General features: G+C 36.6%; 1 protein-coding gene across 3 annotated transcripts in view; it reads left to right on the top strand.

Moving 5' to 3' along the window:
• The first annotated feature begins 4,362 nt into the window (after window positions 1–4,362).
• The window catches only part of cox20 (cytochrome c oxidase assembly factor COX20), a 108,046-nt gene continuing 97,360 nt past the window's right edge, over window positions 4,363–15,048 (top strand). The window contains exons 1-2 of one of the 3 annotated variants that reach the window (XM_073812657.1): window positions 4,363–4,444; window positions 6,674–6,742. In XM_073812657.1, the coding sequence (XP_073668758.1) occupies window positions 6,716–6,742 (27 nt within the window). In that variant the 5' untranslated portion in view covers window positions 4,363–4,444; window positions 6,674–6,715. Of the gene's footprint in view, window positions 4,445–6,603; window positions 6,743–15,048 lie in introns of those variants that run through there. The other 2 variants (XM_065290795.2, XM_065290796.2) reach the window with 2 other exon arrangements.

Below are 15,048 nucleotides of genomic sequence, written 5' to 3'. Positions count from 1 at the left end.
GCTTTAGAGCTATAAACATTGATATCCAGCAAATACCAAAAGTGCCAAAAATGACAACAGAGAGCACAAATAACTGAAATACAAAACTTAAGAGAGAAAAAAAGTTAAGACAAAATATCACTTCACATGGGATTCGAACCCATGACCTCATGTTCCCAAAGCATGGCACTTACCACATACGCCACTGAGTAAACGATGAAACAATTAAACCACTGAGTTGGTGTGTCCAAGCTATAGAAACGAGCTTTAGAGCTATAAACAATGATATCCAGCAATTACCAAAAGTGCAGAAATGACAACAGAGAGCACAAATAACTGAAATTCAATGTATAGTGTGAAAATCACAAAACTTAAGAGAGAAAAAAAGTTAAGACAAAATATCACTGCACATGGGTTTCGAACCCATGACCTTAGGTTCCCAAAGCATGGCATTTACCGCATGCACCACTGAGTAAACGATTAAACCACTGAGTTGGTGTGTCCAAGCTTTAGAAACGAGCTTTAGAGCTATAAACAATGATATCCAGCAATTACCAAAAGTGCAGAAATGACAACAGAGAGCACAAATAACTGAAATACAATGTATAGTGTGAAAATCACAAAACTTAAGAGAGAAAAAAAGTTAAGACAAAATATCACTGCGCATGGGTTTCGAACCCATGACCTTAGGTTCCCAAAGCATGGCATTTACCGCATGCACCACTGAGTAAACAATTAAACCACTGAGTTGGTGTGTCCAAGCTTTAGAAACTAGCTTTAGAGCTATAAACAATGATATCCAGCAATTACCAAAAGTGCAGAAATGACAAGAGAGAACAAATAACTGAAATACAATGTATAGTATGAAAATCACAAAACTTAAGGGAGAAAAAAGTTAAGACAAAATATCACTGAACATGGGATTCGAACCCATGGCCTCAGAATCTCATGGCATGTGATTTACTAGATGCGCAACTCAGTTAACACAGCTCAAGGGGCAGCAAAAAAACAGCTTAGGTGCTGCAAGGATTTACATGTGCCAATCAACACAGATGCAGAACTGACAGTGCAGAGCAGAACTAACAGAAATACAATGTATATGAGAATCAAAAAGCTCAAGTGAGATTGAAGACAAGAAGATCATTCTGTATAGTAATGCTATACAATGTAATATACAGTCACATTAATTTACTATGACAAATAGACAACGTCACAGGCACGGTCAACTTTGGAGTGGTATTTCTAAGAAAGAGAACAGAATATCAAAAATCTGCTCCATACATTATACGAGCAGTACCTGGCATAAAATAAACAAAATTTGTAAAAGGAGTAGAGAAAAAATCATCTACCATATGCTTTACAATAACACATGAACAGAATGTTGGAAAATGACAAACGAGGTATCGTTGCAATCGGCATAAACCAGTGAATACAATTTCACAAAGAAATTAATATCAGACAAAGTATTCAGAAGTTATAATCAGTTCCATAAGAACTGTTATAGTTTCTAACCCCTAGGTGGCGCTGTACTCTGACTTCCCAGGTACCTTCAGGACATCATGTCGAAGCTCCTTACTAATTTTTGCACGGATATGTCCAATAGTTAAAAAAATATAACAAATTATGTGTAATTTCAAAATGGCGGAAAGGCGGTTCGGTCAAACCCGGCATAATACACATCGTTCCATCGGCATGAGCCAAGGAATCCGCAGACACCAAGATCATAATTTTCTGACAAACATTTCAGTAGTTATGGGCAAAAATAGCCTTTTTTTCATATCCCATGACCCATAGGTGGCGCTCTTACCAAATTAGGCATGGACCCCCAGTTCATGGTCTACATGAAGTGTACCAAATGTCATTTCGATTGATCAAAGAATGACCGAGATACAGCCTCAGAACGATTTTTGTGTCAACCTCGTTAAGTTTGCGCATTTATTACTTTTCAAGAAAGATAAAAATAAAAATTCTGTTCAGTCATTTCTATGCGGCTCACTCCAATGATCATCTGTGCCAAAATTCATAACAATTGAACCAAATTTGAAGGAGGAGTAGCGAAAAAACGAATTACTGTACATTTCAAAATGGCCGCTACTGTAATGGGTGGAGTTTTACTGTAAGGCATCAAAAACAATAAGCATGAGGAGAGCATTGGGGCAGACTCCCATTGGGGAAGAAGATGCAGAATAATAATACTGACAATTCCAATAGGTGCCTCGGCACCTTCGGTGCTTGGCCCCTAATAATACTGACAATTCCAATAGGTGCCTCAGCACCTTTGGTGCTTGGCCCCTAAAGAGGAAGAAGAAGCATACATTAATTTTTTTTAAGAAAAAGCATAAATGAATTTTTTTTTTTTTTAGTTTATTATCTCATTTTAACAGTGTTTTTGTTCTCATCTCTTATTTATTTATTTTTTGTTTCTTTTAAGTTTGCTTTCATTTTTATTGGCACAAAAATTCCATAGTATGGTCAAAGAGTATAGAAGCCCAAGAGGCGAAACTCTGTTATGTTATGGGTAACAGTCTGTAGATGGCGCTGCGGAGCTACGGCCGCCATTATGGACTGAAAGCTGCTGAAATCGTTAGCGCGCCTCACAACTCCATTCTATGTCACTGCCTCTTCTCTCACAAAAAGAAAAAAATACAACAAAACTTCTCATACACAAATGCTCACACAATAGATGGTGGTGTCTGATTAAATACTGAGATCTTATGGCTCCATTTTAAGACTGTTTATAGTTCATGTGTGCACTTGCTAGATTGCACATCTTTTTTGTACCTTTCCGCCTGTAATAGTTCACAGATTGTTTTTGTTCTTCCCATTGAAACGTTCACTGTGTGCACTTTCACTGAAGATGTTGAAAAAACTTGTTAATATTTTTGTGATATTCTATGTAAAAGATTAACTCTTAAGAAATGTTCATTTATAATTTTATTTATTTATTTATTTTTCCAAATCATATATATGGTGATGTTCACTCATTTCAAAATCAACATTTGTATAAATATCTTATTACTGTGTGTCTGCCTATATATTATTTCATGAATTTCTGTTATTCATATAACAAGGAAAATGCATAATAGAACATAAATATTGATAGATTAAAGGTTTGCAGTAATTTTATAATTGTATCTTTGCAAACCGTAAGTGTTAGGCTAATGAAGCCGATTCGGTGGGGGACATACCCTTACGAAAAAGTATTATAGGAATCTTATAGTATTTTGGGACATAGAAGTACGATAAGACTACTATAGAAATACTAAAATATTATAGTGGTATTAGAACATCACAGAAGTATGTAATGTTCTGTAATACCTCTATAATATCCAGAGCCGCTATAGTATTTCTATAGTAGTCTTATCGTACTTTTAAAGTAATATTTCGTCCCAAAATACTATTTTCCTAAGGATAATTAGGCCATGCATAACCACGTTGTTTTCGTATTTAGATATGACGACCAGAAAAAAAAATAAGTTATGCCAAGTTTTTGTTATGTTAAGTTGGTTCAGTGCCATTGACTCTCATTCCGTGTGTCTCAATTCGTTCCCTAGCTCCCGAGGTCGTGAATCAGTATATCGTGTACACAGGTTCGGGCACTGGTAAGGACCCTAGCTAGTTCACTTCACATTGGGACAATGTTCACTTATTTTTCTGTCACGTGGCTGCTTAAGCGCGTTGTAATCACAGCTGTTACTCATCAACAACCGGCAAAACCAACATCTCTCTGACTTAATTTTAAAAACAGTAAATTGTGAAAAATGCTGTCATTATTCTCTTACATATCTGTGCATAAAATTGGAGGCATATAATTACATTTTAAATGTAATAAATATATTTACAATTTTAAATAAATATTATTATTTTAAATATTGAGTAGATTGTGGTCCCTTACTGTGTAGCAATGTGTGTTTATATTTACAACTAAAACAAACGTTTGTCTTTATAAAAGTTCTGTAACATTTCATAAAGTTTATTGAGTTGGATCACGTGATGTTCGGTTGGCGAGCTTCAGAAAAGGTCATGTGATTTCCGGTTAGGGAACATAGGGACTATCGATGCTCACTGGTTTTTGCGTTGCATTGTGGGGATTTTTAGGGAACGAATGTTCCAGTGCACTGAACGGATTTTGCGATTGAGACAGCCCTTAAAATGGCCGACTCCCTGATCAGTGCCCTGACTACTGAACAAGGGAGCTGATTGAGACACACACATTATTTTTCGGCGTTTTCCTTCAGTTTTCAGGCCATAATGGCGGCCGCGCCGTCACGTCATGGGGGCAACTGTTGCTATGGAGCGTTCTATTGAGTTTCGCCTCTTGGGCTTCTATACTCTTTGGTATGGTTAAATACCCCGGAACTATTGTTTGTCACCTACGTGGTGCCGTCAGGAAGAATTTATCTTGGGACCACAACAGACATTATAAACGCTTTAATAATGTCACACATTGTCATTGTTGCACAACAAAGAGAGCGTAGTTGCTGTATTTTTCGATATAGAGAAGGCCTATGATATGATGTGGAAGGAGGGTTTGCTAATCAAGTTAAATAGGTTGGAGGTAGAAGGGAGGGTGTTTAACTGGATTAAAGATTTTTTGTTTGAAAGGAAAATTCAGGTGAAAATTGGGGTAGAGATGTCAAGTCAGTATACGATTGAAAATGGTACGCCTCAAGGTAGTGTTATAAGTCCATTGTTGTTTATCATAATGATTAATGATGTATTTGTACAGGGACAAGAAGATATTGGTAGATCTCTATTTGCTGATGATGGGGCAGTGTGGAAAAGGGGAAGGAATGTAGAATATGTTATAAGAAAGGTGCAGGGTGAGATTGATAAAGTTGCAGAGTGGGGATATGATTGGGGGTTTAGATTTTCAATAGATAAGACAAAAACAGTCTTTTTCACCAGGAAAAGAATACAAGAAGATAAGAAGTTACGGTTATATGGTAGAGAGATAGAACGGTTAAGCTCATTTAAATTTTTGGGGGTGACATTTGATTCAAGATTAACATTTGCGGAGCACATTAGGAGAGTGGAGGGAAAGTGCAAGAAGGTAGTAAACGTGATGAGATGTTTAACAGGAAGAGAATGGGGAGCTAGTTGCTCTTCTCTTAAAAGTATTTATGTGGCTTTAATAAGATCAGTATTGGACTATGGTAGTATAGTAGTGGGATCAGCGGCCAAATCCCCGATCAAGAAATTGGAGGTGGTACAGACTCAAGCACTGAGAGTATGTTGCGGAGCTTTCAAGACATCACCAGCTCCAGCCTTACAAGTAGAAATGGGTGAAATGCCGTTGGATTTAAGAAGGGTACATTTGATGGCTAATTATTGGGTTAGTCTGAACGGGCACAATGACACCCATCCCACAAAAGCAGTATTGAAGGAGTGCTGGGAGAATGATCGAAATGTAAGGGAAAACTTTGGGAGGATTGGAAATAAAATAGCTGAAGATTTAGGTATACTCAATGTGAGACTAAGTCCTACAGTAGTTTTCCCAGAATTAGCTCCATGGAAGATGATGTGGCCAGAGGTAGATTGGTTTGTTTTAGAAGAAAAAAGGAAAGCGAGGGAGGAAATTAATTTAGTGAGTGTATTTAAGAATCGAGTAGGAGAAGAATATGGTAATTTTATTCAGATCTATACAGATGGGGCAAAGGATCCTGAGACAGGAGTTACAGGATTTGGAGTAGCAATACCAGGGCAACAGATGGAAATCAGTAGAAGAACATCGGACAAGTCAGGGGTTTACACTGTAGAAATGTTGGCAATATTGGAGGCATTAAGGTGGATGGAGAAGAAGGGACCGGTAAAGGCGTTGATTTGCTCGGACTCGTCTTCAGTTTTAGGAAGCTTAAGATCGTTTCTATCAAAAAGTAGACAAGATATTCTGTATGATGTTTTGCAGCTAAGCACAAATATTGTCAGTAAGGGCAGTCAGGTCAAGTTTATGTGGGTTCCAGCTCATGTGGGTATCAGGGGTAATGAGAGGGCAAATAAACTAGCAAAAATGGCATTATTGAAAGAAACCATAGAAATGCAAATTAGCCTTAGTAAATCAGAGGTTAAGAGCATAGTATGGGAGAAAATAAATCAAATGTGGCAGGTAAGGTGGGATAGAGAGGAGAGGGGGAGACAGTTATATCAAATTCAGAATAGTGTCAAAGGAAATAGGTTGGTAGGTGGTAATCGAAGAGAGGAAATAGTGATAACAAGGTTAAGGTTGGGTCATTGGATGTTAAATAAAACTCTTAAGATGATAGGCAAACATCAAACAGGATTGTGTGAAGTATGTCGAGTGGAGGAATCAGTAGAACATGTATTATTAGACTGTCCGAGTTATATAGAACAAAGAGACAAAATGAGTAGTGACTTTAGGGAGATAGGAGAACAGGAGTTCACTTTAAAAAGTTTGCTGGGTGATAATGATAGGGCACAGTTTAGGGTATTGATGACTTTTCTGAAGGAGACAGGGCTATATAATAGGATTTGAGATAGATATAGGGGAAAGGAGGGAGGTAATGTAGGATTAGAATTGTGTTTATTAATTTTTTTTTGTGTGTGAATATAAAAAGTAGAGAGTAGACCTATTATCAGGTCCATATTCCGGAACAGAGGGGGCGGTAATGCTCCATTAAGCTGGTTGCCAACCGCCGGAAAAAAGAAAGAAGAAGAAGAAGAATTGTTGCACAACGTGTTTATTTGTAGATCATAGTCGAATAGTTTTGGTTTGAAAATGAAAGACGAGAGCGATAAGAGGCAGGTAAGTGATGTTTTATCCATGAGACGTTATGCGGAAAACTGAATTGGAGTCATGTTCAAATAAAAAGTCGTACGAACTTTAATTTTGCTGACCGGAATCATTGCTTCCATAGGATTATATATATATGCATAGGATTTAGGAAATTATTAGTAACGTAGTGCTTGCAAACACGTCCCATACAGTTCTTAGACCCGCGAATTATGGGTCAAATCGGCTTACTGAGGAGTGATGTGTTATGACTTACGATGTTCAAATAGCGGCTATTACGCTCTTTCTTTCTTTTTTGTTTTTATGAGTCTTTTGGCTGGTTACTATTAGCTATGGTCGCCAGCTGTCACGCATTTGGCGACAGATTCACGCTTTTAGGCTCCATTTCTCACGATCCATATTCTGCCCAAATGAAATGAATATCATGTCATAACAAGCCTACGAGACAGCCGTAAAATTGTTTGACGGTTTCACTTTAGACCTATTTTAGGCTGTGAATCTGAGGCGCGCTGCCTTTGGCATGTAAAAACATCACGTTCTATTAATTATAATTTTTGAATTCATGTATCGCCGGTCCCAATGCCAAATAGTTAAGTACGTTATTATTATTTATTATTATTTCCCTTTTACGTTAATCCGCGTATAATCCCAAGGCTGCTGAACACGTACAAAACTGAAACTACTGTCGTTTTGTCCTGCTTGATTTGTGATTTTTTTTTCACAGTAGGGGAGAGTGGGGTAAAGTGAGACATCGGGTAAAGTGAGACACCCCCTGTATCTAGGCAACGGAACACATTTGTGGTCCTGTGACCCATAGATATGTATATAAAGGCTAGATCATAGATATGTATATAAAGGCTAGATGGCTCAAGGCGGAGTCAGCTGTGTCGTCACTTGGCGGCCATCTTAGGTCAGTGCTGCCATAGTGCTGCTCCCTGCTGCTGTGGACGGAAGGTGAGTGACATACGCCAACTAAAATGCTCGTAACTTGCTGAATTCTTGACGGATTTACAAACGGTTTGGTTTTTTACAAACGTTATTAACGTGGCTATAATTCTGGATGCTTTAACATGTTTCATGAATTTTTTATTTATTTTTAGTATACGTATTCAGTGTCATAGGTACATCTTTGACGTTTATAACAAACCAATCCGTTTGAAAATCGGTAAAACATTAAGCAAGTTATGGTCATTTAAAAGTACCTGAATCATTAAAACTCAATGCTACGAGTGAGCGAGCGCCCTGTCCTAAGATGGCCGCCAAAATGCGGACGTTCCACTCAATTGGCCATCAGCGCGGACGAGCCATCTAGCCTTTATATACATATCTATGCTGTGACCATTATGTTTTTAAGCCCCTAAAATTTCCCCTTGGCCATGAAGGACAGGACCTCATGCTGCTGTGGTTAGCATGTTTTTTTCACAAAAATATATTTTTTGCTTGTAAAAGTAAATTTTCTTGCTGTCAACTTAATCAACTGTTGTGCCTAAGCAAATTGATTCAGGTAGAAAAACTTATATCACACATGTTTATGAACTACCAACATATAAAACCTTGTGTTGATGCTAGCTGAAGATTAGTCTGAATTTCCAAGAGAGATAGTTTTTTTCTAAATGGTGGCGGTGGGGTAAAGTGAGACAAATGCTGTGGGGTAAAGTGAGACACGAGGCACAAGTTCAGTTTAGTATAAAACATATTTTAATATAATATTACATTACATATGTTTTATTTTTAATGTTATAAACATTGCAGAAAAACCATTATGCCTAGTCAATACACCAGAAAGACATTCTGGGGAAAAAACACCCCTTGAGGAGATGGAGAGGGCAGCCGCTTAGGTCAAGGAAGGAAAGAAGTCTCTAATGCTACGTATACACACCAAACGCGAGGCATCATGGCATCATGGTACTGTGGGTTCACACCAGACACAAGTTCAACAATTTGCGCAAGTAGATTACATAAAAAGTCAATGCAAAGACGCGATCAGACACGTCCTCGCGTGTGGCGATGCGAATGACGTGAAATGGGTGGCGCGCTTGCCACGAAAACACGCGCTATTCGCCTCAAACGCGTCTTCGCCCAGTTTGAAAATATTCAACTTGAGCGAAAAATTTGCATGACACAATGTTAAATCCTGCGAGTACTCTAGAGTGAGTAACGCGATGCCCCGCATTTGGTGTGTACGTAGCATTATTCACTCTAGATTACTCACGGGATTTAGCATTGTGTCATGCAAATTTTTCCCTCGAGATAAATATTTTCAACTTGGGCGAAGACATGTTTGCGGCGAATAGCGCGTGTTTTCACGGCAAATGCTCCGCTCATATGGCGTCATTCGCATCGCCCCAGGCGAGGCTGCATCTGATCGTGCCTTTGCATTAACTTTGAATGTAATCTACTTGCACAAATCGTTGAACTCGCGTCTGGTGTGAACCCACAGTAAGAGCAGCTGCAAGGGATAGAAATATTGATAGATGGTTCTGATTGTCTTTTGCGCTGACCCCCAGACACTAGCTGGCTCTAAGGGTCCTTTGTTCTGACCCCCAGACTGCGTTCTAATCTAACTGGTTATATCTGCCATTTGAATGTTAATTAAAACATTTTGAATTGTCGAAGCCAATGGTGTAGTGGGCAGTGCTCCGACATGTGGTGCTTTCACACTTTCTGCGACCCTAGTTCGATTCACGGCTCGTGGTCATTTGCCGATCCAATACCCTTCGCTCCTCCCTGTACTTTCCTGTCCTCTCCGAAACTCACTGTGAAATAAAGGCAAAAACTGGCCAAAAAAATATAACTTTGAATTATATTATGTTGTATTTGATTTTGGTTCAGAGTTACTGTACTTTCAAGTGTTTAGAAAAATAACGTTCTTAATTGACCAATCCCCTTGATTCTGTTACTAGTCCAACATTAGTTCTGGAATGTGTGGTTGTCAAGCTAGCTGTCAGGATTTTATCTGTTACAATATGTGCTGTTATGGTAGTTTCAGAGTGGAAAAAGTAAGTGGATCAGTTTACCCCGAGCTGGTTCACTTTACCCCCTTGATTTTTCTGGTCTGTCTCAGTTTACCCCTAAGCTGGGGTAAAGTGAGACACAAGACCACTTTTTTTAAAACAATCATATTTTCACTGCTCTTTGTCCTGAATACATTCAAGTAATTTCCATAGCTAGGAAACATCCTGAATTAATGGGAAATGTGTAAATTTGACTGATATATCATTTTAGCTCGTTTAGAGGGGAGCAAATGTAAAAAATGTCTCACTTTACCCCACTCTCCCCTACAGTGTTTCACAGTAAAGCCAATGCGGCGTTTAATGCGGAAGATGACACATACACACTTTTTTTTTACAGTTAACGGCTATTTTAAAACAACACTCAAAGATCATGTCAATTTGCCTGTTTAAGAAAGAGCCTGATTTGTAAAAACGTTCACAAACAAATTTGTCAGAAACTGACGGTATTTTTTAAACTGAATTGTTTGTTTGTTGCAATGCGGTAAATCAAACTAGCAGGGACGTGCATAGACATTTTGAGGGGCAGGGGCTCAAGTGAAATAAAGGGCACTTCTCATAATTATGTATATATTTTTCTTTTCTTTTTAAACAAAAAGTATATATTAACGCAATTCTGACTTCCTTTTTAAAAAAAGTTAATTAATTTTATCTTCCTCAAACTCACGCGTTGTTTAATTTTTTAAAATATGTCTACAAAATAATCAGTTCACACAGACACCATGGTCTCCTTAGTAGTCTAGGTTTATAGAGCAGCAAAGGAAGCCAATGTGCATGTTTTGAAAACATTAAATTACACATTAATTACAAATTTGTTAAAATGCTAAAAACAAAATTACACATTAATTACAAATTTGTTAAATCGCTAAAAACAAAGTTGTGACTGCTGAGTTAGCGCTACATTCCAATAAATGCTATATCATTTGCTAGCGTTTAGCTGATTAGTTGTTAGTTGTTACTCAAAATGTATTTTTTGTCATACATACCTTCTATGTAATTGTCAAAGAACAATTTAACATATTATGACAACACATCCTATGGCACCTTTAATCTGAGGTTTCATATTTATTAGGGTTACACATGTCAGAAACAACAAATATAGATTAGGCCTATTTTATTTGTATTTTATATTTTACTTTTTTGTGATGTCAGTGAAAATTCAGACTGGGCAAGTAAAATACTGAACCATCAGATTTCTTCCCAATCTACTACAGCACTCCACTATATAACACATTATACTTATTTAACAGCCCTTACAAAAAACGCAAACAAAAAAAGCTTACTACTGCAGTTAGCAATTATTTTATTGTTTGTGCTTTATTATTTTATGAGCAGTCTGTTTAAACTACATACACTATATGGATACAAGTTTGCAACTCTTCAGGTTAATATGGGATTGCCATGGAAAACAATGTCCCTGAATCGTTATGTGTAACAACTTGTCCCATATTTTGTGCATAAAACTGTTAATATAAGAATGCTTTCTTCCTCACACACTTACAGGTAGCTGCCTGCATAATCAAGCACATGATCGCGTCTCGTTCAGGCTGAGCTTTGGCGCTTGAAGCGCGAATGATGCAGCACGAGTGTAGAAAAACCAATCATAAAGCGAAATAAGTTAGAGAGGCGGGACTAAGGAAAGGTAAAGCCAATCATATTAGCCATGTGAATTTTGGAGACGGGACTCATCTGTTAACCGTTTGTGTGCCACAAATAGCGCTATTTTTCTTTATATAAGAGTTTAAATCTCATTTAAATGATTCCTGAATAAATTCATGTTAAATTAAATAAGCAACAAGTAAAAAACACAAGAAACAGACAGACATCAGTTGTTATATGAATAAAGATCATATTATTATTATTTTTTTTTTAAAACGCACCCCAGAAAAAAGGGCACTTTCTCTCCAGGAATAAAAAGGGCAGGGGCTCAAGCCCCCTTTGATGTCTATGTGTGCACGTGCCTGCAAACTAGTCATATTGGACTTTAAATATTATTTAGGATCTGTGAAACATTTCACAGATACTATTTGCAGGGCTCTCAAGTTTTACCAAAAGTTTGAAGTGAGATTACATATCTTAGGGGAGGGGGTATTTGTGACAGCGACCCCTCGGCCCCACCAAATTCTCAAGTTTTTGCTAATAGAAATACTGAGTACAGATGTCGGACTGGTTGCATAAAGCACCTTAAGTGTAGTTTCCCCTTAAGTTCACCCTTATGTTTCCCGTAAACTAAAGGGTGTTGCAGAAAAAACCCTTACGTTTTTTTCTGTTGCGTCTCCATGGCAACAATAGTATTTTATAACAACAAACCTGGTTCGCTGTCATGAAACATCTAACGATTACCTTTACCTAAGAGAATTGTTTAACCCTAATAAGACCCTTGGGGTCAATCCGACCCCAAGCCATTTTCTTTAGTTTAAAAACATGGTTCCCTTCATCTCAGTGGAATAAGATTTTGCGACTTTTCCAGATAATCTGTCAATATTCATATAAAAAAACTGGGCTTGATTTGGTCGTTCTAAAGAGGCGTTTATTTTGTTTACTTAATTTGTCCCTTTGGGGGTAAAAATGACCAAAATTTAAATGAATGGGAAATGCAAAAAAAAAATCCTTTTTCTTTTTATTTGTCAAAAAAATCAATGCATCCAGAATAAATCTGAAAATTTCAACACAGAAAGGTTGGTGTATGTGGTTTACGGGGACACTTCCATAGACGCAATGCATTTTATACTGAACAAACTGTTATATTCTATTCCCCTTACCTACCCCAGTCCCTAAAAAACGATTGCCAGTCTTTAATCTATGATAACTACCATTTAGTATGTTTTTTGCTTTTCCGTTTATGGGGACATGTCCTTGTAAACCACACACACACACACACACACACACACACACACACACACACACACTTACATTCACATTCAGTCAAATTTCTGTGGCATTTTGTAAAAACAGACATCTCAAAATGCATCAAAAATTCTATTTAAAATAAGATTTATTTTTAATGTTCTTTCTAATGTTTATATAAACATAAATTCACAAAATGTTTCACTAAAGTACTGCTCTCTGCTGGTGATTTATTTCCTAAACTGTAATTCTTTTTATGTTTTTTTTCTAAACACCAAATGGCTGAATTACAACACATAACATCTAGATCAATATCTAAAAACAATTTAAATCAAATTTAATTAAAAAATAAATCATAATTTATGTGATTTTTCATAAAAAATTGATATTTTTCAGGCAAGCTAATGGTGTAGTTGAGGAATTGAGTGGTAAACTGGTATAAAAGTACTTCATATCTCCCAAAACACAGCATTAATGTATAGATGGGAAGTAAATAGGGGTGGCACAGTTCACAAAACCCTCGGTTCGGTTCGTATCACTGTTTTATGGTCACGGTTCTTGGTTATGTACAGTTCTTGTTATTTTTTTTCTTTTAATTTTTTTTAACACTCCAGAAATGTATTAATTATTCATAATTTAGAATACAGTATTAAAAAAGTTATCATGTAATCATGCACAAACTGAATTTGACTAAGCACATTATTGTGACCATCTCTGAGGAAAGCCATGTGAGATTTTGATACAGCAAGAGGGAAGACATTGATTATTTCAACATGCTTTTCATTTATTTGGCAAAAAAGAGAATGTGTATTGCCATCTACTAGGGGTGTATTTGTACCGGACCATTTCGGTACAGGGCTTTTGGCACGGTGCACATGTGAACTGAATGGCCGAATGCAATCTTTTGTGTGCGGAACAAAGATGGAACATAATATGATGTGTGCGTCTCCGCGTTCAGCACAAGTCTTCTGTCAAACATATAACATAACTCGGCCCGCAGAAAGATTTTTATTTACTTAGTTGTATTTTCATTTGATTATTGATGTAAACGTTTACGGGGCCGCTTACGTGATGCGGCTAAAAGCGCGGGTTAAATGCTCACTTAAAACAGTTGGGTAAAAAATAACCCAATAAATAACCCAATGGTGGGTTACTATAGCACCGACCCTTTGTTGGGTTATTTTAACCCAATATGCATTGGGTAGAAAGTTTTACCCAATTAGTTGGGTTATGAAATAACCAATTTGTTGGGTTATTTTTCCAATGCTGTTTTAACCCCATTATTATTATTATTATTATTATTATTATTATTATTATTATTATTTATTACTATTGTTTGCTTTATAAATAAATTATACAAAACTTACAAATACATTTATAATGCTTTATTTCCATTTAGTCATTTGCACCTGCACTTAAATGTATAAATACATGTATAGAAGCATAAATACATACACACACACACATACATGTATACATACATAAATAAACAAAAACACATAAGAACAGAACAAATCTACTCAATCTTATCCAACTAAAAACTGCTTAAAAGGATAGTTCACACATTTGTCATCATTTTCATCCTCTCATGTTGTTATAAACCTGTATAAAAGTCTTTATTTTGATGACCACAAAGGAAGATATTTCAAAGAATGTTTGAAATCAAACCGATCATGAGCCCCATTCACTTTCATAGTATTCTTTTTTCCTACTATGACAGTCAATGGGGCTCATGATCTGTTTGGTTTCAAACATTCCTCAAAATATCTTCCTTTGTGGTCATCAGAACAAAGAAATGTATACAGGTTTGTAACAATAGGAGAAGAAGAAAATTATGACATACATTTTATTTTTGGGGGAACTATCCCTTTAAGCAGGTGACAGTGTGTTAAGGAAACATCACATGGTACAAAATGTATTGTGTGTTACAGAAACTACCTAACAGTTAGGGGTGGGCGGAATGACCAAAAATCTATTTCACGGAACGGAATATTTCACGGTATAAATGTTTTTCAGTTTATATTGTTTTTTGATGATAAAAATGTACAGAAATACACCACTCACTATAGCTTTTCACCACAGTTTTAAAATATGAGCAATTTAAAGTTAATAATGTTAAAGTGAAAATGCCCAGAAGATAACAACAGATAAGTCTTGACTCTTGATTAGACAGAATCTCGTTTTTAACTCTTTCACCGCCAGCATTTTTTTTAAAAAGTTGCCAGCCAGCGCCAGCGTTTTTCATGATTTTCACCAAAGTTTAATGCCTTCCAGAAAATGTTCTTCTTTAAATATATAAACATACAATATACCAAATGAAAGAACAGACCCTCTGCTTTCAAACAAAAAAAACCGTTTCATCCTACCTTAAGTGGTTCTTTTGCAATCAGCTTTTGAATATGGGTAGGTTTTTGCAAAAACACCATATTTTGAGCAAAAAGCAGAGATAATTCCATTTTT

The sequence above is a fragment of the Paramisgurnus dabryanus genome, chromosome 19 (assembly GCF_030506205.2).
Source record: "Paramisgurnus dabryanus chromosome 19, PD_genome_1.1, whole genome shotgun sequence".
Taxonomy (NCBI): Eukaryota; Metazoa; Chordata; class Actinopteri; order Cypriniformes; family Cobitidae; genus Paramisgurnus; species Paramisgurnus dabryanus.
Note: the sequence above shows the minus strand (reverse complement) of the source record. Positions and strands in the feature narration are given on the sequence as shown.